The sequence below is a fragment of the Salvelinus fontinalis genome, unplaced genomic scaffold (genome assembly GCF_029448725.1).
Source record: "Salvelinus fontinalis isolate EN_2023a unplaced genomic scaffold, ASM2944872v1 scaffold_0011, whole genome shotgun sequence".
Taxonomy (NCBI): domain Eukaryota; kingdom Metazoa; phylum Chordata; class Actinopteri; order Salmoniformes; family Salmonidae; genus Salvelinus; species Salvelinus fontinalis.
The window spans coordinates 330,881-356,946 of NW_026600220.1; the positions used below are offsets into that span (position 1 = coordinate 330,881).

The 26,066-nt window shown below is 43.4% G+C and overlaps 1 protein-coding gene across 1 annotated transcript in view; it reads left to right on the top strand.

The window, feature by feature from the left end:
- The first annotated feature begins 602 nt into the window (after positions 1 to 602).
- Positions 603 to 26,066, top strand: part of LOC129842094 (fibronectin-like) — a 28,534-nt gene continuing 3,070 nt past the window's right edge. The window contains exons 1-10 of the mRNA XM_055910491.1: positions 603 to 687; positions 3,950 to 4,219; positions 4,753 to 5,022; positions 6,482 to 6,751; positions 7,680 to 7,949; positions 10,939 to 11,208; positions 15,530 to 15,613; positions 15,695 to 16,009; positions 24,686 to 24,825; positions 24,900 to 25,009. Of these exons, the coding sequence (XP_055766466.1) occupies positions 4,974 to 5,022; positions 6,482 to 6,751; positions 7,680 to 7,949; positions 10,939 to 11,208; positions 15,530 to 15,613; positions 15,695 to 16,009; positions 24,686 to 24,825; positions 24,900 to 25,009 (1,508 nt within the window). The 5' untranslated portion in view covers positions 603 to 687; positions 3,950 to 4,219; positions 4,753 to 4,973. The remainder of the gene's footprint in view (positions 688 to 3,949; positions 4,220 to 4,752; positions 5,023 to 6,481; positions 6,752 to 7,679; positions 7,950 to 10,938; positions 11,209 to 15,529; positions 15,614 to 15,694; positions 16,010 to 24,685; positions 24,826 to 24,899; positions 25,010 to 26,066) is intronic.

Consider the following 26,066-nt stretch of genomic DNA (forward strand, 5'->3'; position numbering starts at 1 on the left):
GGATGTGCAGCAGATTTGCTCTGTGGAGGCGGTGAAGAAAATCAAAGGGGTAAGAGGCAACCATGTTGCAATAAGCCGATGGATGCAGTGCAACCAGTTGCTAGTGTTTTAAGACAGTCGAGTTATCTGGATACACTCATTGTGAAGAAAGTGAATTTTGTGGCATTTGTAGCCACAGTGATTGATTGTACAGCACAAGTGTCTAAGAAGTCCAAGAAGCTGGACATCATTATATCTGCAGCCAATAAGTTTTTGGGGTTCAAAGACTTCAGGGCAGAAGCACTGCAAGGACTGTTGCCGATAGAAAATGTCCCGCCTTCACAGGAGTCTTTTGAGTAGGGTGACCAGACGTCCCCGTTTTTGGTGGCCTGTCTCCGGCTGGAGCTGTCCCCGGAAATGTCCCCGTTTTTAACAGTGCATTAAAAACAGACTGCAAAGTGAAATAATATTTCACGTGGCAAGAAAGACCGGGCAGCAGAGCCTACCGGTTGACGTCTCAATCGCGTTGTGCTTGTTTTGTCCAGCAGAGGGGGCTGCTCTCTATAGCAGCTTCATTCACTCTTCTTCTTCTTCTACTAACTACTTGCTCGCGCTAGTTTTAGAGAAAACTTTTGTGGAAAACTCGGCCAGAAGTTAGCAAGTGTCAAGTGAATCCACAACATCACCACAAACGTCTTTTCAAGCCAGGTAAGTTACAATTGTTTGAGATACTAGCTAGTGATGTTATAATGTTATATTATATAGATAGATGATCTGCTCTATAAGGTTTTAAATAGGTTATGCTAGCAAACATTAGCAATGTCGACTAAATTAATCTAGCTAGGTTGGCTTGCTAACGTTACTGTCATGGTAACGTTAGCTAGGTTAAAAAACGTTCACATGTAAACATGCAGTGGACGGGCTATTTTGAAAATATGATTATATTAAATGAATGCACAATTAATTATGAGAATATTTATTTGTAGATGACAATTTTAATGGTTTGGCATTATAATAAGTAGTGTGAAAATATATTTAGAAATTTTCATGGATAACATTAACATAATGTTTTCTGTTAGAGTGGAGAGGAAGGAGAGGAGGAAGACTGGATAGGAAGAGTGAAAGAGAGAGGAGGAAAGGTAAAGATATGATTACAGAGCCTGCCAATTTATTATTCCAAACAATGTTTTTGAGATAAAATACAAAAATGAGGCAAGCAATGGGAATCAGTTAACCAAATTATTTTATCTAATAGTGTACTATTTATTATTAAAGATTGGAGAGGAAGGAAAAATGAAGGGAGTAAAAAGAGTGAAGCGAGGAGAGTGTAGAAGAGTGAGGTGGAAAGGTATAGAGAAGGAAAGGAAGAAAAAGAAGGAAGACGAGTGAAGAAAAGAGGAGGAGAAAGATTGGAGCAGAAGAAAAAGTTAAGAGAGTAAGAAGAGCAGACAGAGGAGGTACAATGGCTCTTTCCAAGAAGTGGAAATGCCATTTTAATGACATGAGAGAATTTCCATTTATAAGCTCAGGTCAAGACGATAGAATGGTTAGCTGCACCCTTTGAATTTCCTCTTTTTCAATTGGCAGCGGGGGAAGAACGACAGTCAAAAGAACGACAGTCAACAGACGAAAAAGCATAAAGCCTCTCTGATTGCCTGTGTTGGAATGCCCTCTGTCACCACAATCTTCAAGAAGGTAGTGCCTTCCCAAGAAGAATATGATTTAGCTGTGCAGCAGGGTGTCTTTGCATACCACACTATGCGACACAATCATAGTTACAGATCTATGGACTGCACAGCACAACTGACACGGAAGCTTTATGAGCCAAAGTTTACATGTGCTAGGACAAAATGTGACACTATAGTGTGTAACATGTTAGCACCATGGGCAACCACAGGACCTAGACCAGGTTGAATTTGTGTCCCTGTCCATTGATGTGTCCAATCATGGACATGTAAAGCTGCTGCCAATAGTAGTCAGCTATTGTAAGATATATGATGGCAGCACATCTGTGAGGATGCATTGTTTGATGAGGTTACTGGCCTGCAAAAGTTCCTAAAGGATGGAATCTTTTGAAGAATGGAAAACATCTGAGACACCGCTTAGTCAGAGATGGAGCACGGTGGTTACCCACTTCAAAGAGAATGACATCCCACACACTAACCTGGCTAGATTAGCATCTGTTGTCATGTGCTTACCTGGAAGTAATGCACCAGTCGAGAGAGTGTTCTCCCAAATGAATGATTTTTGGACAGCAGCAAGAAATATGTTCACTGTTCCTACCATCAAGGCCATGCTTATTGTGAAGACAAACTTCAACCTCCCCTGCCAGGAGTTCATGGAGAAGCTGGCCAAAGACAGAGCAATCCTGAATAAGATACATTCTTCTGAGAAATATACAGATTAGGTTGGTATAAGTATATTATGTAGTTACTAATCACATCATCGTCTTATTTCTTTATTATGTTGTTAAGTAAGTTTTTCCACATATACTATTGCCTGTTTTTTCAATTTTGCTCATGTTCTCTTATGCTCTTATTCTACCAGGACCACTGAATGGTTGTTCAGATCGGACAGTTATGTCTTGTCTGTAGTGTTTCTGTAATATAGTTGTTTTCCCTATCACAGTGTGCCTGTTAGACTAAATACATGAAACTGGAATTGTCCCCCATTTTTATTTCATAGATAATAACATTTGATATTTTAATGATATATTGACCGCCAAATTGGAAATGTCCCCGATTTTCATTTCAGAAATCTGGTCACCTTACTTTTGAGCCTGTGTAGGAACATGATAAGAATTTGTTTTTTCACAGAAAAGCAGGTTGATTTTGTTTAGTTAATTATTATTTATATTTTTTTGATAGTTTGCATGATATTCGATGTATTTTTACCCACATGAGTTCCTTTTTTGGGGAATGTCGTTCACCCGCACAGTAGGTGGCAGAATGCACATCAAATTGTTGCAAACGCCATTATACCATAGAAGAAGAAGATGCTGCTCATGTGAAGCGGGAAGACGTTTTGTGTACTTTGTTTTTTCCTCGAATTGCGTTTAACTGAACTCTACTTTCCTCACCTTAACAAAATAAAATTTATAGTTTAATATTTTAGCGAGAGAGTCATCTCGATTCGCTTGCTGCTTGGCTGGATTAACAAAGGTTCCAGACGCTTCGGCAGCTAGCTTGGGTTTGTCGAATCGGGAGCTGGAGAGGACGGTTTGGTCTGAGGGAATTTGAGGGCTTCGTTGAATTGGATTATAAATAGGTAACAGCATTGGAACTGTTGGTTTCAACGGGTTTCTGCGAAACCATGAGTAACTGTGGGGTTAGCCTAGTGTTTTTTTGAGCTCCAACGGCGCCAACTAACATTTTCAGTTTACTACCCAGGTTTAGGTTTAGTCCTGTTTTAAAATTGTATGGTGTCATGTGTATTGCAGATTGAATGGAAGTGTATCATTCATTATTTTCTATATAACCATTCTATCTGTAGGTAAGAACCCTGGTCTCTGGTTTTTCCCTAGCAAGTTAAGTCATACCAGGTTTATTATATACTAAGTGTCCGTTTCACCATACTTACTGGATTGATTTATCTGAGCCTGTGGTGAGAGGGTTACAGTTGTTTATAATACAGTGTCTGAATTCAGGCTTTCTTCCCTTCCTGTGAGTCATTCTATCAAGGAGTTGATCTGCCTCTGCTTGTTTTAACTTTATCAGTAGTACAGTGTAAAACACTATTTATTGTGGAGAGGATTTAGAATTACAACATTCTTTTCATTTATATTAATTAATGAATATAACAAACTTAATTTTTGTTACAACAGAAGCTGTTTTGTAATGAATGTGACTTCTGTTTTTAGTTTATTTCTTCCCACATCAAAAGGATTGTCCTACTTTGACTACTTTTCCTCCTGTGATATATTTCTGGAGTTAAACTGAAGCTGCACTAACAATAATGTATTTTCCCTTAGTACCCACTGCTCCAGACCAGCTGACTGTTGATTCAGTGGAATCCACATCAGCTGCTGTTAGCTGGAGCCAGCCACCAGGATTGGACCAAAGCCAACATCATTACCAGATCTCTTACCACTGTTCAGGGACAAAACCACACATCACTACCACGTCTTCACACAGCATCACTCTCTCTGACCTGCAATGTGGTTCTCAGTACTCCGTCACTGTCTGCACTGAGCTGGAAAATGGAAAGCAAAGTGAACTGGTGTCAACAACCCTCACCACAAGTAAGTACCCTGCTTTAATCATTTTAATAAAAAGAAAATATACTTATGTAATTTAACTAATCATAATCGATGTATCAGCATGGGATGTTATGGTACACTATCTTCACTGATGAGAAATATATGATGGTTAATTCCACAGATCTCATCATGCAGTTTGGTGCTGAAATCATTAAACGTTTTTCATAATATTTGAATTACTGCTTGCTTCCAATTCCTGTGAGTCATTATGTCAAGGAGTTGATCTGCCTCTGCTTGTTTTAACTTTATCAGTAGTGCAGTATTAAACACTTTGTTATTGTGGAGAGGATTTATAATCACAGCATTCTTTTAATTATTATTAAAAAAATTGGTGTGGCGGCAACAATCTGGCAGCGGCGCAGCGCCATACAGCAGAACCCCCTAAACTTCTGTTGTGACTCCTGTTTATTTCTTCCCAGATCTAAAGGAATTGCAAGCAGCCTTTTCTACTTTTCTTCCTGCATTTTATTTCTGGAGTTAAACTATAGCACTGACAGTAATGTATTTTCCCTTAGTACTTCCTGTTCCAGACCAGCTGACTGTTGACTCAGTGGACACCACATCAGCTGCTGTTAGCTGGAACCAGCCACCAGGATTGGACCAAACCCAACATCATTACCAGATCTCCTACCACTGTCCAGGGACAGAACCACACATCACTACCACGTCTTCACACAGCATCACTCTCTCTGACCTGCAACGTGGTACTCAGTACTCTGTCACTGTCTGCACTGTGATGGAAAATGGAAAGCAAAGCAAACTGGTGTCAACAACCTTCACCACAGGTAAGGAATTACCCTTCTTAAGTATGATGTCTGGTGCAAAACTTTGACTAGTTATGAAAATGACTAATGTAAATTAACAAATCATAATGGATGTGTCAGTTTTACCGCTCCCCGAAAATTGAACAAACAAGATAATCGCTTCAACAACCAAAAACAACCAGAAAAGGATTCTGAAAGGCACCATGGGGGTTCCCACTGAAAGATGGCAAAGCCACTAGTAAGGGGTTCTAAAAGCCACCCACCATGGATGCCCACTAAGGTTTGTCTCAGATAAGCAAACACCAACTCAGGATCTGGAGTAAAAAGGATATGGAGTTAAATAAACAGAAGTTTCTGGCTAAATGCTGTGGCCACCCTAACATGAGGTGTAGGTCTCCCAACATCTCCATCTGATGCACTGAACCAGCAGCTCTTAAATACCAGCAGGGCCAGCAGCTCTTAAATACCAGCGGGGCCAGCGGCTCTTAAATAACAGCGGGGCCAGCGGCTCTTAAATAACAGCGGGGCCAGCGGCTCTTAAATAACAGCGGGGCCAGCGGCTCTTAAATAACAGCGGGGCCAGCGGCTCTTAAATAACAGCGGGGCCAGCGGCTCTTAAATAACAGCGGGGCCAGCGGCTCTTAAATAACAGCGGGGCCAGCACAGCTGTAACACATACTGACTAACGAGGTGACTCCAGTCAGAGCGCCCAACCTAGTCAACCTCTAAATGGATAGAGAAACTGAAACTCGTAACAGTCAGCATGGGATGTGAAGGTCCAGTATCTTCCCTGATGAGAAATATATGATGGTGAATTCCCCAGATCTCATCATGTAGTTTGGTGCTGAAATCATTAAACGTTGTTTATAATACCGTGTCTGAATTCAGGCTTTCTTCCCTTCCTGTGAGTCATTATGTCAAGGAGTTGATCTGCCTCTGCTTGTTTTAACTTTATCAGTAGTACAGTGTAAAACACTATTTATTGTGGAGGGATCTAGAATTACATCATTCTTTTCATTCATATTTATTTTTCTTTGGTGTGGCAACAATCTGTCAGCAGGACAGCACCCTTACTAAATTAATATAGCAGAAACCCTTCATTTGTGTTACTTTACAAATCCTACTAAATGAATATAGCAAACACCCTTCATTTGTGTTACTTTACAAATCCTACTAAATGAATATAGCAGACACCCTTCATTTGTGTTACTTTACAAATCCTACTAAATGAATATAGCAGAAACCCTTCATTTGTGTTACTTTACAAATCCTACTAAATGAATATAGCAGACACCCTTCATTTGTGTTACTTTACAAATCCAACTTCTGTTGTGTGACGTCTGTTTTTAACTTATTTCTTCCCAGATCTAAAAGAATTGCAAGCAGCCTGTTCTACTTCATTACAACTATTCTACTTTCCCTTCTGTAGTATATTTCTAGAGTTAAACTGTAACACTGACAATAAAGTATTTTCCCCTAGTACTTCCTGCTCCAGACCAGCTGACTGTTGACTCAGTGGACACCACATCAGCTGCTGTTAGCTGGAGCCAGCCACCAGGATTGGACCAAACCCAACATCATTACCAGATCTCCTACCAGTGTCCAGGGACAGAACCACACATCGCTACCACATCTTCACACAGCATCACTCTCTCTGACCTGCAATGTGGTACTCAGTTCTCCGTCACTGTCTGCACTGTGCTGGAAAATGGAAAGCAAAGTCAACTGGTGTCAACAACCCTCACAACAAGTAAGGAATTACCCTACTAAAGTATTATGTTTGGTGTCAAAGTTTATGATTTTAACTAGATATCAAAATAACCTCCTACATATGCGATTACATCACCTGGTTTAAACGTCTCTAGAGACTATATCACTCTCTTCATTACTCAATGCCTAGGTTTACCTCCAATGTAATCACATCCTACCTTACCTTTGTCTGTACATTATGCCTTGAATCTATGCTATCGTGCCCAGAAACCCCCTCATTTTACTCTCTGTTCCGAACGTGCTAGACGGCCAGTTCTTATAGCATTTAACCGTACCCTTATCCTACTCCTCCTCTGGTGATGTGGAGGTTAATCCAGAACCTGCCGTGCCTAGCTCCTCTCCCACTCCCCAGGTGCTCTCATTTGTTAAGTTCTGCAACCGTAAAAGCCTTGGTTTCATGCATGTTAACATTAGAAGCCTCCTCCCTAAGTTTGTTTTACTCACTGCTTTAGCACACTCTGCCAACCCGGATGTCTTAGCCGTGTCTGAATCCTGGCTTAGGAAAACCACCAAAAACCCTGACATTTTCATCCCTAACTATAAAATGTTCTGCCAAGATAGAACTGCCAAAGGCGGCGGTGTTTCAATCTACTACAAAGATAACCTGCAGAGTTCTGTCTTACTATCCAGGTCTGTACCAAACAATGCGAGCTTCTACTTCTAAAAATTCACCTTTTCCAGGCAGCGGGACAACACCATTACTAAATGAATATAGCAGAAACCCTTCATTTGTGTTACTTTACAAATCCAACTTCTGTTGTGTGACTTACGTTTTTAGCTTATTCCTTCCCATATCTAAAGGAATTGCAGGCAGCCTTTTCAACTTTACGACTGCTATTCTACTTTTCTTCCTTCATTTTATTTCTGGAGTTAAACTGTAGCCCTGACAATATTCTATTTTCCTTTAGTACTTCCTGCTCCAGACCAGCTGACTGTTGACTCAGTGGACACCACATCAGCTGCTGTTAGCTGGAACCAGCCACCAGGATTGAACCAAACCCAACATCATTACCAGATCTCCTACCAGTGTCCAGGGACAAAACCACACATCACTACCACATCTTCACCCAGCATCACTCTCTCTGACCTGCAAGGTGGTACTCAGTACTCTGTCGCTGTCTGCACTGTGCTGGAAAATGGAAAGCAAAGCAAACTGGTGTCAACAACCCTCACAACAGGTAAGGAAGTACCCTACTTAAGTTTGATGTCTGGTGCAAAACTTTGACTAGTTATGAAAATGACTAATGTAAATTAACAAATCATAATGGATGTGTCAGTTTTACATTCCCCAAAGACAAACACAATGTCATCGCTCCCCGAAAATTGAACAAACAAGATAATCGCTTCAACAACCAAAAACAACCAGAAAAGGTTTCAAAAAGGATTCTGAAAGGCACCATGGGGGTTCCCACTGAAAGATGGCAAAGCCACTAGTAAGGGGTTCTAAAAGCCACCCACCATGGATGCCCACTAAGGTTTGTCTCAGATAAGCAAACACCAACTCAGGATCTGGAGTAAAAACGATATGGAGTTAAATAAACAGGAGTTTCTGGCTAAATGCCGTGTCCACCCTAACATGAGGTGTAGGTCTCCATACATCTCCATCTGATGCACTGAACCAGCAGCTCTTAAATACCAGCAGGGCCAGCAGCTCTTAAATACCAGCAGGGCCAGCGGCTCTTAAATACCAGCGGGGCCAGCGGCTCTTAAATACCAGCAGGGCCAGCAGCTCCTAAATACCAGCAGGGCCAGCGGCTCTTAAATACCAGCAGGACCAGCAGCTCTTAATTACCAGCGGGGCCAGCGGCTCTTAAATACCAGCGGGGCCAGCGGCTCTTAAATACCAGCGGGGCCAGTGGCTCTTAAATACCAGCGGGGCCAGCGGCTCTTAAATACCAGCGGGGCCAGCGGCTCTTAAATACCAGCAGGACCAGCGGCTCTTAAATACCAGCAGGACCAGCGGCTCTTAAATACCAGCGGGACCAGCGGCTCTTAAATACCAGCGGGACCAGCGGCTCTTAAATACCAGCGGGACCAGCGGCTCTTAAATACCAGCGGGACCAGCGGCTCTTAATTACCAGCGGGGCCAGCGGCTCTTAAATACCAGCGGGGCCAGCGGCTCTTAAATACCAGCGGGGCCAGCGGCTCTTAAATACCAGCGGGGCCAGCGGCTCTTAAATACCAGCGGGGCCAGCGGCTCTTAAATACCAGCGGGGCCAGCGGCTCTTAAATACCAGCGGGGCCAGCGGCTCTTAAATACCAGCGGGGCCAGCGGCTCTTAAATACCAGCGGGGCCAGCGGCTCTTAAATACCAGCGGGGCCAGCGGCTCTTAAATACCAGCGGGGCCAGCGGCTCTTAAATACCAGCGGGGCCAGCGGCTCTTAAATACCAGCGGGGCCAGCGGCTCTTAAATACCAGCGGGGCCAGCGGCTCTTAAATCCCAGCGGGGCCAGCGGCTCTTAAATCCCAGCGGGGCCAGCGGCTCTTAAATACCAGCGGGGCCAGCGGCTCTTAAATACCAGCGGGGCCAGCGGCTCTTAAATACCAGCGGGGCCAGCGGCTCTTAAATACCAGCGGGGCCAACGGCTCTTAAATACCAGCGGGGCCAGCGGCTCTTAAATACCAGCGGGGCCAGCAGCTCTTAAATACCAGCGGGGCCAGCACAGTTGTAACAAATACTGACTCCAGTCAGAGCGCCCAATCTAGTCAACCTCTAAATGGACAGAGAAACTGAAACTCGTAACAGAACCGAAACCCGTAACAGTCAGCATGGGATGTGAAGGTCCAGTATCTTCCCTGATGATAAATGTATGATGGTGAATTCCCCAGATCTCATCATGTAGTTTGGTGCTGAAATCATTAAACGTTGTTTATAATACAGTGTCTGAATTCAGGCTTTCTTCCATTCCTGTGAGTCATTATGTCAAGGAGTTGATCTGCCTCTGCTTGTTTTAACTTTATCAGTAGTACAGTGTAAAACACTATTTATTGTGGAGGGATCTAGAATTACAACATTCTTTTCATTCATATTTATTTTTCTTTGGTGTGGCAACAATCTGTCAGCAGGACAGCACCCTTACTAAATTAATATAGCAGAAACCCTTCATTTGTGTTACTTTACAAATCCTACTAAATGAATCTAGCAGAAACCCTTCATTTGTGTTACTTTACAAATCCTACTAAATTAATATAGCAGACACCCTTCATTTGTGTTACTTTACAAATCCTACTAAATTAATATAGCAGACACCCTTCATTTGTGTTACTTTACAAATCCTACTAAATTAATATAGCAGAAACCCTTCATTTGTGTTACTTTACAAATCCTACTAAATTAATATAGCAGACACCCTTCATTTGTGTTACTTTACAAATCCTACTAAATGAATATAGTAGACACCCTTCATTTGTGTTACTTTACAAATCCTACTAAATGAATATAGCAGACACCCTTCATTTGTGTTACTTTACAAATCCTACTAAATGAATATAGTAGACACCCTTCATTTGTGTTACTTTACAAATCCTACTAAATGAATATAGCAGACACCCTTCATTTGTGTTACTTTACAAATCCAACTTCTGTTGTGTGACGTCTGTTTTTAACTTATTTCTTCCCAGATCTAAAAGAATTGCAAGCAGCCTTTTCTACTTCATTACAACTATTCTAAGCCGGAGATCATATTCACCTTTAACAAAAGTTTTCCAGGAGCCGAGTCCAGGTCCTACTTCGCGCCCAGAAAAAAAAATAAAGTGCGCAACTCTCACTCCAAGAGGTTGTGTTCAATCCCAGGAAGAGATAATCAAGTCATTTCTGCTCTCACTTCCGCATGACACCCAGGGGAAGGCGTATGACGTGTTTCTACAGTCCTAAGTGACATGGCCTTTTATAGACAAGCTCTTGAAGAAAGACATCGATTTTGGAAATCTCACTTCCGGATAGGAAATGGGCTGTAAAAAGAGTTCTGTTCCACTTAGAGAAATAATTCAAACGGTTTTAGAAACTAGAGACTGTTTTCTATCCAATAGTAATAATAGTATGCATATTGTACGAGCAAAAATTGAGTAAGAGGCCGTTTGAAAATGGGCACATATTTTCCGGTTTTTCAATACGCCCCCTGCAGCCATAACAACTGTAGCACTGACAATAATGTATTTTCCCCTAGTACTTCCTGCTCCAGACCAGCTGACTGTTGACTCAGTGGACACCACATCAGCTGCTGTTAGCTGGAGCCAGCCACCAGGATTGGACCAAAGCCAACATCATTACCAGATCTCCTACCAGTGGCCAGGGACAGAACCACACATCACTACCACGTCTTCACACAGCATCAGTCTCTCTGACCTGCAACGTGGTACTCAGTACTCTATCACTGTCTGCACTGTGCTGGAAGATGGAAAGAAAAGTCAACTGGTGTCAACAACCCTCACCACAGGTAAGGAATTACTCTACTAAAGTATTATGTTTGGTGTCAAAGTTTATGATTTTAACTAGATATCAAATAACCTCCTACATATGCTATTACATCACCTGGTTTAAACGTCTCTGGAGACTATATCACTCTCTTCATTACTCAATGCCTAGGTTTACCTCCAATGTAATCACATCCTACCTTACCTTTATCTGTACATTATGCCTTGAATCTATGCTATCGTGCCCAGAAACCCCCTCATTTTACTCTCTGTTCCGAACGTGCGAGACGGCCAGTTCTTATAGCATTTAACCGTACCCTTATCCTACTCCTCCTCTGGTGATGTGGAGGTTAATCCAGAACCTGCCGTGCCTAGCTCCACTCCCACTCCCCAGGTGCTCTCATTTGTTAAGTTCTGCAACCGTAAAAGCCTTGGTTTCATGCATGTTAACATTAGAAGCCTACTCCCTAAGTTTGTTTTACTCACTGCTTTAGCACACTCTGCCAACCCGGATGTCTTAGCCGTGTCTGAATCCTGGTTTAGGAAAACCACCAAAAACCCTGACATTTTCATCCCTAACTATTAAATGTTCTGCCAAGATAGAACTGCCAAAGGTGGCGGTGTTGCAATCTACTGCAAAGATAGCCTGCAGAGTTCTGTCTTACTATCCAGGTCTGTACCCAAACAATGCGAGCTTCTACTTCTAAAAATTCACCTTTCCAGAAACAAGTCTCTCACCGTTGCCACTTGCTATAGACCACCCTCTGCCCCCAGCTGTGCCCTCGACACCATATGTGAATTGATTGCCCCCGCATCTATCTTCTGAGCTCATGCTGCTAGGTGACCTAAACTGGGACATGCTTAACACCCCGGCCATCCTACAATCTAAGCTTGATGCCCTCAATCTCACACAATTTATCAATGAACCTACCAGGTACAACCCCAAATCCGTAAACACGGGCACCCTCATAGATATCATTCTAACTAACTCGCCCTCCAAATACACCTCTGCTGTTTTCAACCAAGATCTCAGCGATCACTGCCTCATTGCCTGCATCCGTAATGGGTCTGCGATCAACCGATCACCCCTTATCAGTGTCAAACGCTCCCTAAAATACTTCAGCGAACAGGCCTTTCTAATCGACCTGGCCGGGGTATCCTGGAATGACATTGACCTCATCCCGTCAGTAGAGGATGCCTGGTTATTCTTTAAAAGTGCCTTCCTCACCATCTTAAATAAGCATGCTCCATTCAAAAAATGTAGAACCAGGAATGGATATAGCCCTTGGTTCACTCCAGACCTGTTAGCCCTTGACCAGCACAAAAACATCCTGTGGCATTCTCCATTAGCATCGAATAGCTCCCGTGATATGCAACTTTTCAGGGAAGTTAGGAACCAATATACACAGGCAGTTAGGAAAGCTAAGGCTAGCTTTTTCAAACAGAAATTTGCACCCTGCAGTACAAACTCAAAGTTCTGGGACACTGTAAAGTCCATGGAGAATAAGAGCACCTCCCCCCAGCTACCCACTGCTCTGAGGCTAGGAAACACTTATCACCGATAAATCCACTATGATTGAGAATTTCAATAAGCATTTCTCTACGGCTGGCCATGCTTTCCACCTGGCTACCCCTACCCCGGTCAACTGCGAGGCACCCTCCACAGCAACCCGCCCAAGCCCCCATCATTTCTCCTTCACCTAAATTCAGATAGCTCATGTTCTGAAAGAGCTTGCAAAATCTGGACCCCTACAAATCAGCCGGGCTGGACAATCTGGATCCTCTCTTTCTAAAATTATCTGCCGAAACTGTTGCAACCCCTATTACTAGCCTCTTCAACCTCTCTTTCGTATCGTCTGAGATCCCCAAAGATTGGAAAGCTGCCGCGGTCATCCCCCTCTTCAAAGGGGGAGACACTCTAGACCCAAACTGCTACAGACCTATATCTATCCTACCCTGCCTTTCTAAGGTCTTCAAAAGCCAAGTTAACAAACAGATTACCGACCATTTCGAATCCCACCGTACCTTCTCCGCTATGCAATCTGGTTTCAGAGCTGGTTATGTGTGCACCTCAGCCACGCTCAAAGTCCTTAACGATATCATAACCGCCATCGACAAAACACATTACTGTGCAGCCGTGTTCATCGACCTGGCCAAGGCTTTCGACTCTTGTCAATCACCACATTCTTATTGGCTAACTCAACAGCCTTGGTTTCTCAAATGATTGCCTCGCCTGGTTCACCAACTCCTTCTCTGATAGAGTTCAGTGTGTCAAATCGGAGGGCCTGTTGTCCGGGCCTCTGGCAGTCTCTATATGGGTGACTCTTTTCCCTGTATACATCAATGATGTCGCTCTTTCTGCTGGTGATTCTCTGATCCACCTCTACGCAGACGACACCATTCTGTATACTTCTTGCACTTCTTTGGACACTGTGTTAACTAACCTCCAGACGAGCTTCAATGCCATACAACACTCCTTCCGTGGCCTCCAACTGCTCTTAAATGCAAGTAAAACTAAATGCATGCTCTTCAACCGATCATTGCCCGCACCTGCCCGCCCATCCAGCATCAATACTCTGGACGGCTCTGACTTAGAATACGTGGATAACTACAAATACCTAGGTGTCAGGCTAGACTGTAAACTCTCCTTCCATACCCACATTAAGCATCTCCAATCCAAAATTAAATCTAGAACCGGCATCCTAATTTGCAACAGAGCATCCTTCACTCATGCTGCCAAACATACCCTCGTAAAACTGACCATCCTACCGATCCTTGACTTCGTCGTTGTCATCTATAAATAGCCTCCAACACTCTACTCAACAAATTGGATGCAGTCTATCACAGTGCCATCCGTTTTGTCACAAAAGCCCTATACACTACCCACCACTGCGACCTATATGCTCTCGTTGGCTGGCCCTCGCTTCATACTCGTCACCAAACCCACTGGCTACAGGTTATCTACAAGTCTCTGCTAGGTAATACCCTGCCTTATCTCTGCTCGCTGGTCACCATAGCAGCACCCACTCGTAACACGCGCTCCAGCAGGTATATCTCACTGGTCACCCCCAAAGCCAATTCCTCGTTTGGTCACCTTTCCTTCCAGTTCTCGGCTGCCAATGACTGGAGCAAACTGCAAAAATCACTGAAGCTGGAGACTCCTATCTCCCTCACTAGATTTAAGCACCAGCTGTCAGAGCAGCTCTCAGATCACTGCACCTGGACATAGCCCATCTGTAAAAAGCCCATCCAACTACCTCATCCCCATACTGTATTTATTTGTTTATCTTGCTCCTTTGTACCCCGGTATCTCTACTTGCACATCCATCTTTTGCACATCTACCATTCCAGTGTTTAATTGCTATATTGTAATTACTTCGCCACCATGGCCTATTTATTGCCTTAACTCCCTTATCTTACCACATTTGCACTCACTGTATATACTTTTTTTCCTACTGTATTATTGACTGTATGTTTTGTTTATTCCATGTGTAACTGTGTTGTTGTATGTGTCGAACTACTATGCTTCATCTTGGCCAGGTGGCAAGTTGCAAATGAGAACTTGTTCTCCACTAGCCTACCTGGTTAAATAAAGGTGGAAAAAATATATATATACTTTAGTAATCATAATGGATGTGTCAGCATGGGATGTAACGGTACATTATCTTTGACTACTATTCTACGTTTCCTCCTGTTAGAGGATAGAAATCCTCATCATTTCATGATAATTTAAGCGTAATTATTTCTATATAGTCTAAACTTTCTCTCTCTGAACTTCTAACGCCAGTGGGATGGGTGTGACTTCTTTACAATGATCACAATGTCTCCAACGTACAACGCCCCTGTAGCAATTAGGATGAAGTGCCTTGTTCAAGGGCACAACATATTTTTCACCTTGTCCGCTCCGGTATTCAAACCTGCAACCTTTTGGTTATAGGCACAACACTGTAACCTCAAGGCTGCCTGCCTCTACCTTACCCCTAAATACAGGGCCCGTTAATATTGAGGATACCTGCCTCTACCTACAGTTCCCTTTTTCAGGTGCGGGCTGAAAATCTACATTTTCACATTGCATTTTTTTTAGGGGGCAGGAGAATTGACGATGAGAAAACTCCAAATAACTTTGATCGCTTTAATTATGATTTTTTTACACTGCAAATTGTAACTATTTTTAATGCCATGAGAGGCAGCGGATCCAGCCAAATAGGTTCTGGAATGCATCAGTCCAAACTGAGAGGTGCCAGATCCTGTTCCCACAGAATCCAGCTCAAATTAAACACTGATGATACAGTAAAACACATTAACACATTACCAAAGATCTGACTTTAATAACTTGTTTTTCAGTACATTTTCAGTGGTGGAGGAGACCATCCAGAGTTGCTGCAGTGTGTGTTCTACTGGCTGTCATCATAGGCCTGTGGGATTCCTGTAAGTTAATGGTTTTTTATTAAACATTTGTAGTCAATGTTGTGATAGTTACACATTTTGATTGACTTTTCCATTTTACAGATGCAACTGCAGAGCGAGACCAGCTACAGAATAGTCTAAATACCAGGACTACAGAGAGAGACCAGCTACAGAATAGTCTAAATACCAGGACCACAGAGAGAGACCAGCTACAGAATAGTCTAAATACCAGGACTACAGAGAGAGACCAGCTACAGAATAGTCTAAATACCAGGACTACAGAGAGAGACCAGCTACAGAATAGTCTAAATACCAGGGCCACTGAAGTAGACAAGTTGAAAAAGAGTCTGAACACTACAACTATGGAGCGTGACCAGCTACAGAAGGAGATAGAACGACTGAACTGGGAGAACAAAAGTAAGGACAGCCCCCCCACAGTTTTGGTTGTTGACCTGTTATCTCACACACAAACATATTCAAGAAGTATTATCAGCGCTAGCCATGGCCATTAGGACCAGAAACAAATGACAGGAACTGTGTTTTGCCTTAGCTCTCAACACACGCCACAGGAGATCAGAGGTCATCAGAACTACCTACCTACAACTCCCTCAGATTTTGTTTTGTCAGTCAAGGAAATTAGATAAATAGTAGTTCGACATCTTTTATCATTCACCGGTGACCTTGTGGTTAGTGTCTGCCCTGAGATTGGAAGTTTGATCCCCAACCGAGTTATATGAAATGCTGTAAAAATTGTACCTGATGAGTGTCTGCTTGGCACTCAGCATTAAGGAGATAAAGTCCTATGATAGACTAGCGTCCAGCTGGGTGTACTTTAAAAAATAATAATTTTATTTAAACAGGATCAACTGAGACCAAGGTCTCATTTGCAGTAGAGCCCTGTTTTCATTACAAAGAAATAAACATATACAGTGGCAAGGAAAAGTGTGAACCCTTTGGAATTACCTGGATTTCTGCATAAATTGGTCATTAAATGTGAACTGGTCTTCATCTAGGTCACAACAATAGACAAACACAGTATGCTTAAACTTTTAACACAAACAATTATTTTCATGTCTTTATTGAACACACCATGTAAACATTCACAGTGCAGGGTGGAAAAAGTAGGTGAACCCTTGGATTTAATAACTGGTTGACCCTCCTTTGGCAGCAATAACCTCAACCAAACGTTTTCTGTAGTTGCGGCTCAGACCTGCAAAATGGTCAGGAGGAATTTTGGACCATTCCTCTTTACAAAACTGTTTCAGTTCAGCAATATTCTCGGGATGTCTGGTGTGAAGCGCTCTCTTGAGGTCATGCCACAGTATCTCAATCGGGTTGAGGTCAGGACTCTGACTGGGCCACTCCAGAAAGCGTATTTTCTTCTGTTGAAGCCATTCTGTTGTTGATTTACTTCTGTGTTTTGGGTCGTTGTCTTGTTGCATCACCCAACTTCTGTTGAGCTTCAATTGGCGGACAGATAGCCTTACATTCTTCTGCAAAATGTTAATAAACTTAGGAATTAATTTTTCCGTTTATGATAGCAAGCTGTCCAGGCCCAAAGCAGGCGACAAAGCAGCCCCAAACCATGATGCTCTCACCACCATACTTTAAAGTTGGGATGAGGTTTTGATGTTGGTGTGCTGTGCCTTTTTTTCTCCACACATAGTGTTGTGTGTTCCTTCCAAACAACTCAACTTTAGTTTAATCTGTCCACAGAATATTTTGCCAGTCACGCTGTGGAACATCCAGGTGCTCTTTTGCAAGCTTCCAACATTGAGCAATGGTTGTTTTGTACAGCAGTGGCTTCTTCCGTGGTGTCCTCCCAAGAACACCATTCTTGTTTAGTGTTTTATGTATCGTAGACTCGTCAGAGATGTTAGCATGTTCCAGAGATTTCTGTAAGTCATTACCTGGAACTCTAGGATTCTTCTGAACATCATTGCGCATTCTGCTCTGTGCTCTTGCAGTCATCTTTGCAGGATGGCCACTCCTAGGGAGAGTAGCAACAGTGCTGAATTTGATCCATTTATAGACAATTTGTCTTACCGTAGACTGATGAACATCAAGGCTTTTAGAGATACTTTTGTAACCCTTTCCAGCTTTATGCAAGTCAACAATTCTTAATCTTATGTCTTCTGAGATCTCTTTTGTTCAAGGCAGGGTTCATATAAGGCAAAGCTTCTTGTGAATAGCAAACTCAAACTTTGTGAGTGTTTTTTATAGGGCAAGGCAGCTCTAACCAATATCTCCAATCTCGTCTCATTGATTGGACTCTAGGTTAGCTGACTCCTGAATCCAATTAGCTTTTTGAGAAGTCATTAGCTCAGGCTTAGTTTAAGGAGACTGTTTGTCTATTGTTGTGACTTAGATGAAGATCAGATCAAATTTCATGACCAATTTATGTAGAAATCCAGGTAATTCCAAAAGGTTCACATACTTTTTCTTGTCACTGTATGCACAACTACACAGACACAATACATATACACCTTAAGAAAAACAATCACAGTTAACATTTACAAGATCAGAAATACATTTTTTGAATTTCACAAGAGGCACCAGAATATCAATTCTAAGAGTTTTTTTGTAAATTGTTCAACATACAGTTGAAGTCGGAAGTTTACATACACCTTTGCCAAATACATTTAAACTCAGTTTTCCACAATTCCTGACATTTAATCCTCGTAAAATTTCCCTGTCTTAGGTCAGTTAGGATCACCACTTTATTTTAAGAAAGTGAATTGTCAGAATAATAGTAGAATGGTTTATTTCAGCTTTTATTTCTTTCATCACATTCCCAGTGGGTCAGAAGTTTACATACACTCAATTAGTATTTGGTAGCATTGCCTTGAAATTGTTTAACTTGGGTCAAACATTTCAGGTAGCCTTTCACAAGCTTGTACAAGGTACAAGCTGTTTAAAGTCACAGTCAACTTGGTGTATGTAAACTTGTGACCCACTGGAATTGTGATAGTGTGTAACAGTGATAAGTGTGTAACAGTGTGTAATAGTGATAACACCAAGTAAAACTGAAATGATAACTTAAAACACAAAATATAAATATCCATTAACAAACTTCTTATAGCTTAGACTAATTTCCACTTCCTGAACACATACTACTTAACACATATAACACATACTACTAAAAACATAGCCTTTTCTTAGTAAAACGCAAATGTAAAAATGAAATAAATACAGTAGTCTTTCCACCATATCGTCAGACACATTCTATTCACAGGCTTGTACACAGCACAGAGGTTGTAGTAGCATTTGAGCAGTGCAGGAGATGTTGATATGGATATTATAAGTGAAATAATCTGTCTGTAAACAATTGTTGGAAAAATTACTTGTGTCATGCACAAAGTAGATGTCCGAACCAACGTGCCAAAACTATAGTTTGTTAACAATAAATTTGTGGAGTGGTGGAAAAACGAGTTTTAACCAACCTAAGTGTACCGTATGTAAACTTCCAACTTCAACTGTATAAGTTACATCATAACTGAAAGGGCATGTTCTGATCTGTGTAGAAACTGTGGGGATCTGAAGTATAATGTAATTCATTGACCCAGTTTTATAATTAGTAATTCTAGAAGAGACTAGAGATGTCAGATACATTGGAAGTTATTACTTGTACATCAAGCTACCTCACACTACAGAAACAGGAGCAGGATCCTATGAGCTGTTCTGGCCTCTCATAAGACGAGGCTCGTGCAAAGCTACTTACTTATTCAGTGTGGGAATAAATAATAGTTGCAAAGTTATGTTTAACTTTGGACAGTTTCAACATCTCGTCCCGTGTTTTATGATTCTGAATATCTGGACTTGTCCAGTGACTGCTGTGAAAGGACAGCTGACAACATAGGAAAGTCTGTGTGACAGCTTGGAGAGACAGCTGACCGGAGGGAATAGACCCCAATGGGGCTGTAATGGGCTAGCTACCCATGTTGGCAGTCTCCGACGCTGCTTCAGTATGTTGGAGACACCCGCTAAGTGCTACTGAAAGTCAACAAAGGAACATACCCCTAGAGCCTGCGAGAGCTGGGGCGCAAGATGGCTCAACGACTGATCACACGGCTACGGACCCAGGAATGGAAACGACTACGAGTAGGAACACAGCACATGAGACAACCATAACAGCAGCAGGACACACACTTCAGGTGTGCAGCTGTGGTTGGGAGAGAGTAACATCGGCAAGGGGGTTAAGGATCCATCAAGGGAGGAAAAGGTGCTTGGTAGAGCAGAGACAGGGACCTCGCATTGACCAGTACTTCTTACGAAGCAGCCAGTCAAATCAGTCGAATGACGCACAGCGACGGGACGCAAACCAAAGTTCGCAGAGCATCAGCACCCCTGTAACGGAGGAGGATAACACAAGCACAGAAATGCCGGTGGATGAACTCACCCAACCACAGAGACCTCTAAAAGAGGAAAAGGTCAAAGGGCACAGACCGAGTGTGAAGTGGCCCCAAGCTGTTGAAAAGAGAGAGTGGGAAACAATCAACAACGACCTGACAAAAATCTTGGAACAACAGGTAGGAACAGCAGAGAAAAAGCTTGAAAGGATGGGAGACATTATCTACCACTACGGAGAAGAGCGCTTTGGAGTAAACGAAAGGAGAAGTGGCAAGACACCACCCGCGCCAGCCAAATCTAGGAGGCAGCAAGAGATCGAGATACTTGTCAGAGAGAGAAGGCAGCTGAGAAAGCAGTGGAAGAAGGCCTCTGATGCAGAGAGAGAAGGTCTCATGCTACTCCAAGCAGACATCAAATGTCGGCTGGCAACCTTGCGAAGAGCGGAAAACTTAAGGAAACTTCGTAGGAAGAAGGAACACTCAAGAACACGGTTCTATAAAAAACCCTTTAAGTTTGTCAAAGACCTCTTCGCAAAGGAAAAGTGCGGAATCCTAAAAACTCCAAAGCCAGAACTGGAAGAACATCTGGAAAAGGTCCACCAGGACACGAAAAAGCATGAGCAGATAATCATCCCACATGACATCCCACCTATTCAACCACCAGAATTCAATCTGGACACTGACCCTCCAAAATGGAAGGAAGTAGAGAACGTTGTCCGACGAGCAAGAGCGGCCTCGGCTCCTGGGCCTAATGGAGTACCATATAAGCTCTACAAGAACGCCCCGGATGTTCTACGCTTTCTTTGGAGGCTCATGAGGATAGTGTGGCAGAAGGAAATAATACCAAAGGCATGGCGAAGGGCTGGTGGTGTGCTAATCCCGAAAGAGAAGGATGCGACAGACATCAGTCAATTCCGACCAATCTCCCTTCTCAACGTTGAAGGGAAGATCTTTTTCAGTATAATAGCACAGAGGCTGTCCACTTACCTGGAAAGGAACAAGTACATTGATACATCTGTACAGAAAGCAGGCATTCCTGGTTTCTCTGGTTGCCTGGAACATACTAGTATGATTTGGCACCAGATCCAAACAGCTAAGAAAGACAAGAGAGACCTCTATGTCATCTTCCTCGACCTGGCCAATGCCTTTGGCTCAGTTCCCCATGAACTCCTTTGGGAATCCTTCAACTTTTTCCACGTACCAGAACCCATCACTACACTGGTAAAGGCCTATTTCCAAGACCTGCAATTGTGTTTCACAACACCTGACTTCACAACAACATGGCAGCGCTTGGAAGTGGGCATAATGGCAGGCTGTACAATTTCACCTCTGGCCTTCACTATGGCCATGGAAGTCATCATCAGGGCATCGAGATGGGTGGTCGGCGGTGAGAGAACTAAGGAAGGGCTCCGTCTCCCACCTATCCGAGCATACATGGATGACATGACTACACTGACCACCACTGCAGCATGCACCAGGCGGCTACTTGCAAAACTGCAGGCTAACATCAAGTGGGCCCGGATGAAAATCAAGCCAAGCAAATCTCGAAGCATCTCCATAGTCAAGGGACAGCTTAAAGATTTGAGGTTCTGCATTGGAGATGACCCGATACCAACGGTGTCTGAGCAACCCGTCAAGAGCCTGGGTAGATGGTACAACGAAAGCCTCCGAGATAAAGATCAAGTGCAGCAAGTAAGACAGGATATCGCCGACGGACTTGAGAACATCAACAAGCTTTGGTGCCTACAGTTTGGACTTCTCCCCCGGGTAATGTGGCCACTCACCGTCTATGAGGTCCCAATAACAACAGTGGAGAAGATGGAGCGAACCATTACCTCATACGTGAAGAAATGGCTGGGTGTCCCACGATGCCTGAGTAACATCGGCCTTTATGGCAAAGGGGTCCTTGAACTACCTCTTACAAGTCTAACGGAGGAGTACAAGTGCTCTAAAGTAAGACTTCAGATGACATTGAAGGACTCCAAAGACCAGACCATTAGCAAGGCTGCACCTCCCCTACAAACTGGACGGAAATGGACATCATCCAAGGCTGTGCAGCAAGCAATATCAGCCCTGAGACACCAAGACATTGTGGGGAATATCCAGCATGGAAGAGGAGGCTTTGGCCTGGCAGCAAGCAAACCAACGTTCCATAATGCAACAACATCTGAACGCAGGAAGCTGGTGGTCGAGGAGGTGCGCAGACAGGAGGAGACTGCAAGAAGTGCAAAGGCTGTCTCTCTTGCTAAACAAGGGCAATGGACGCGGTGGGAAGGCCTGGAGAGGAGAAAGATCAACTGGAGTGAGCTTTGGCAAATGGAGGCAAGCAACATCAGCTTCATCATAAGAGCTGTTTATGATGTGCTTCCATCACCAAAAAACCTACATCAATGGTATGGCGAGGACCCGACCTGCCCCCTCTGCCCAGCTCCAGCGACTCTCAGGCATATAATGACAGGTTGCAAGACCAGCCTCTCACAAGGCCGCTACACCTGGAGGCACAATCAGGTCCTCAAGAGCCTGGCTGCAGCACTTGAGACCAAGAGGAGTGCAACCAATTCATTACCTCCAAAAACAAGCAATCCCGTCAAAACAACAACATTCATCCGGGAGGGACAGAAAAAGCCCAAGCATCCTCCTACAAAGCCAGAAACTGGACACCTAGGCATGGCCCGGGACTGGAAGATGCTTGTCGATATTGGCCAGCAACTCATTTTTCCACCTGAGATTGCTTCTACCAACCTTAGGCCAGACATGGTACTCTGGTCCGCTTCACGAAAGGCTGTGTACATCATAGAGCTCACAGTCCCGTGGGAAAACTCTGTTGAAGGGGCCTACGAGCGTAAGAAACTGCGTTACACAGAGTTGGCAGCAGACGCAACTCAGCGTGGCTGGAATGCAAAAGTCTGGCCAGTTGAAGTGGGATGCAGAGGATTCGTGGCTTCTTCCACCATCAGGTTGCTGAAAGAACTTGGAATCCATGGACAGGCTCTGCGGCAGACCGTCAGAGCAGTTTCTCAAGCAGCTGAAAGAGGCAGCCAGTGGATCTGGATCAAACGGAAGGACCCTTGCTGGGCTATAACTTCATGACCCCCCCCCCCCCACCCCCACCCCCACCTGAGAACCCAATTCAGATCCCTCCAACTTGAGGAGGGCATATGAGGTATGCGGTCAGCTGTAGGGCTGGCTCAGGGAAGAGGACGCCCCTGCCTTGCATAGTCCCGTGGGAAATCTTAATTGGGCATGGGACACAAGCTAAGGCTTGATCACCCTTTAGCTGGCCACCTTTGATGAGGGTGTTTAGTGATTAAAGGCCGAAACACCCACTGATTCGAAGGCACACTACTGAGGATGTGTCCCAAAATTGACATCTTAAACCAGTCTAAGAAATAAACCTCCCATGCCACTCTGTCAACTTCACGGCAAATCTCATGTGAGTGCATACCATCTATTGGCACAATGGACAGTTTCAACATCTCGTCCCGTGTTTTATGATTCTAACTTGAAAATGTCACTGAACAAAAATATAAAGGCAACATGTAAAGTGTTGGTCCCATGTTTCATGAGCTGAAATAAAGTATATCAGAAATGTCACATATGCACAAACAGCTCAAATGTTGTGCACAAATTTGTTTACGTCTCTGTTAGTGAGCTTATCTCTTTTGCCAAGATAATCCATCCACCTGACAGGTGTGGCATATCAAGAATCTGATTAAACAGCATGATAATTACACAGGTGCACCTTGTGCTGGGGACAGTAAGAGGCCACTCTAAAATGTGCAGTTTTGTCCACAACACAATGCCATCTATGTCTCAAGTTTTGAGGAAGCATGCAATTTGCATGGTGACTCCAAGAATGTCACCCGACCTGTTGTCAGAGATTTTTATGTTAATTTCTCTACATTAAGCCTCCTCCAACGTCGTTTTAGAGAATTTGGCAGTATGTCCAACTGGCCTCACAACTGCAGACAACGTGTAACCACGCCAGATCAGGACCTCCACATCTGACTCCTTCACCTGCCACCCGGACAACTGATGAAACTGTAGGTTTGCACAACCGATGAATTTCTGCACAAACTGTCAGAAATCGTCTCAGGGAAGCTCATCTGCATGTAGCAAGGATCTGTACACATCTCCTGGAAGATGAAAATGTCCCAGTTCTTCCATGTCCTGAATAGTCACCAGACATGTCACCCATTGAGCATGTCTGGGATGCTCTGGATTGACGTGTACAACAGTGTTCCAGTTCCCATCAATATCCAGCAACTTTGCACAGCCATTGAAGTGGAGTGGGACAACATTCCACAGACCACAATCAACAGCCTGATCAACTCTATGTGAAGGAGACAAATGGTGGTTTTCTGATCCACACCCCGACCTTTTATTTAAGATATCTGTGACCAACAGATGCATGTCTGTATTCCCAGTCATGTGAAATCCATACATTAGGGCCTAAAAAATGTATTTCAATGGACTGATTTCCTCATATGAACTGTAACTAAGCAAATACTTTGAAATGGTTGCATGTTGCGTTTCAATTTTTGTTCAGTGTAAAAGCTAAAGGCAAACAGGAAATTCACACAAACGATTGCTGTGAGAAATCACCAGAACATTAGAATTATTTCCTGGTGAAGGGCAGAATCTCTATCAGCTCATTGGAAGGGTTCATTAGCTTTATCTGAGTCATGCTCTTTTTATTTTTCATAACATTTGAGTGTCAATATGGTAAATGTCAAACTTCTAGGGTCCTGTCCTGAAGGATGGAGAAGGTTTGGCTGTAGCTGTTACTACCTGTCTACTGAGAAGAAATCATGGGAGAAGAGTAGACAGGACTGTCTGGAGAGAGGAGCAGACCTGGTGATCATTAACAGTGAAGAGGAACAGGTGAGAGACAGAGAGCTACTTTATTTATTAGTCCATCATGTATTATTAACAATGCTTTTCCTGTTCCTCAACAGACATTTATCAATGGGTTTAAATCAGTCAGTTATGCCTGGATTGGTCTGACTGACTCTGTTACTAAGGGGCCCTGGAAATGGGTGGACGGCACCCCACTGACCACCGCAAGGTAAGAGTCTACTGCTCTATAATAACACTGACCACCCCAAGGTAAGACTACTGCTCTATAATAACACTGACCACCCCAAGGTAAGAGACTACAGCTCTATAATAACACTGACCCCCCCCCCCCCCAAGGTAAGAGACTACTGCTCTATAATAACACTGACCACCCCAAGGTAAGAGACTACTGCTCTATAATAACAATGACCACCCCAAGGTGAGAGACTACTGCTCTATAATAACACTGACCACCCCAAGGTAAGACACTACTGCTCTATAATAACACTGACCACCCCAAGGTAAGAGACTACTGCTCTATAATAACACTGACCACCCCAAGGTAAGAGACTACTGCTCTATAATAACACTGACCACCTCAAGGTAAGAGACTACTGCTCTATAATAACACTGACCACCCCAAGGTAAGAGACTACTGCTCTATAATAACACTGACCACCTCAAGGTAAGAGACTACTGCTCTATAATAACACTGACCACCCCAAGGTAAGAGACTACTGCTCTATAATAACACTGACCACCCCAAGGTAAGAGACTACTGCTCTATAATAACACTGACCACCAAAAGGTAAGAGACTACTGCTCTATAATAACACTGACCACCCCAAGGTAAGAGACTACTGCTCTATAATAACACTGACCACCCCAAGGTAAGAGACTACTGCTCTATAATAACACTGACCACCCCAAGGTAAGAGACTACTGCTCTATAATAACACTGACCACCCCAAGGTAAGAGACTACTGCTCTATAATAACACTGACCACCAAAAGGTAAGAGACTACTGCTCTATAATAACATTGACCACCCCGGGGTAAGTGACGACTGCTCTTTAATAACACAGACCACCCCAAGGTAAGAGTCTACTGCTCTATAATAACACTGACCACCCCAAGGTAAGAGACTACTGCTCTATAATAACACTGACCACCCCAAGGTAAGAGACTACTGCTCTATAATAACACTGACCACCCCAAGGTAAGAGACTACTGCTCTATAATAACACTGACCACCCCAAGGTAAGAGACTACTGCTCTATAATAACA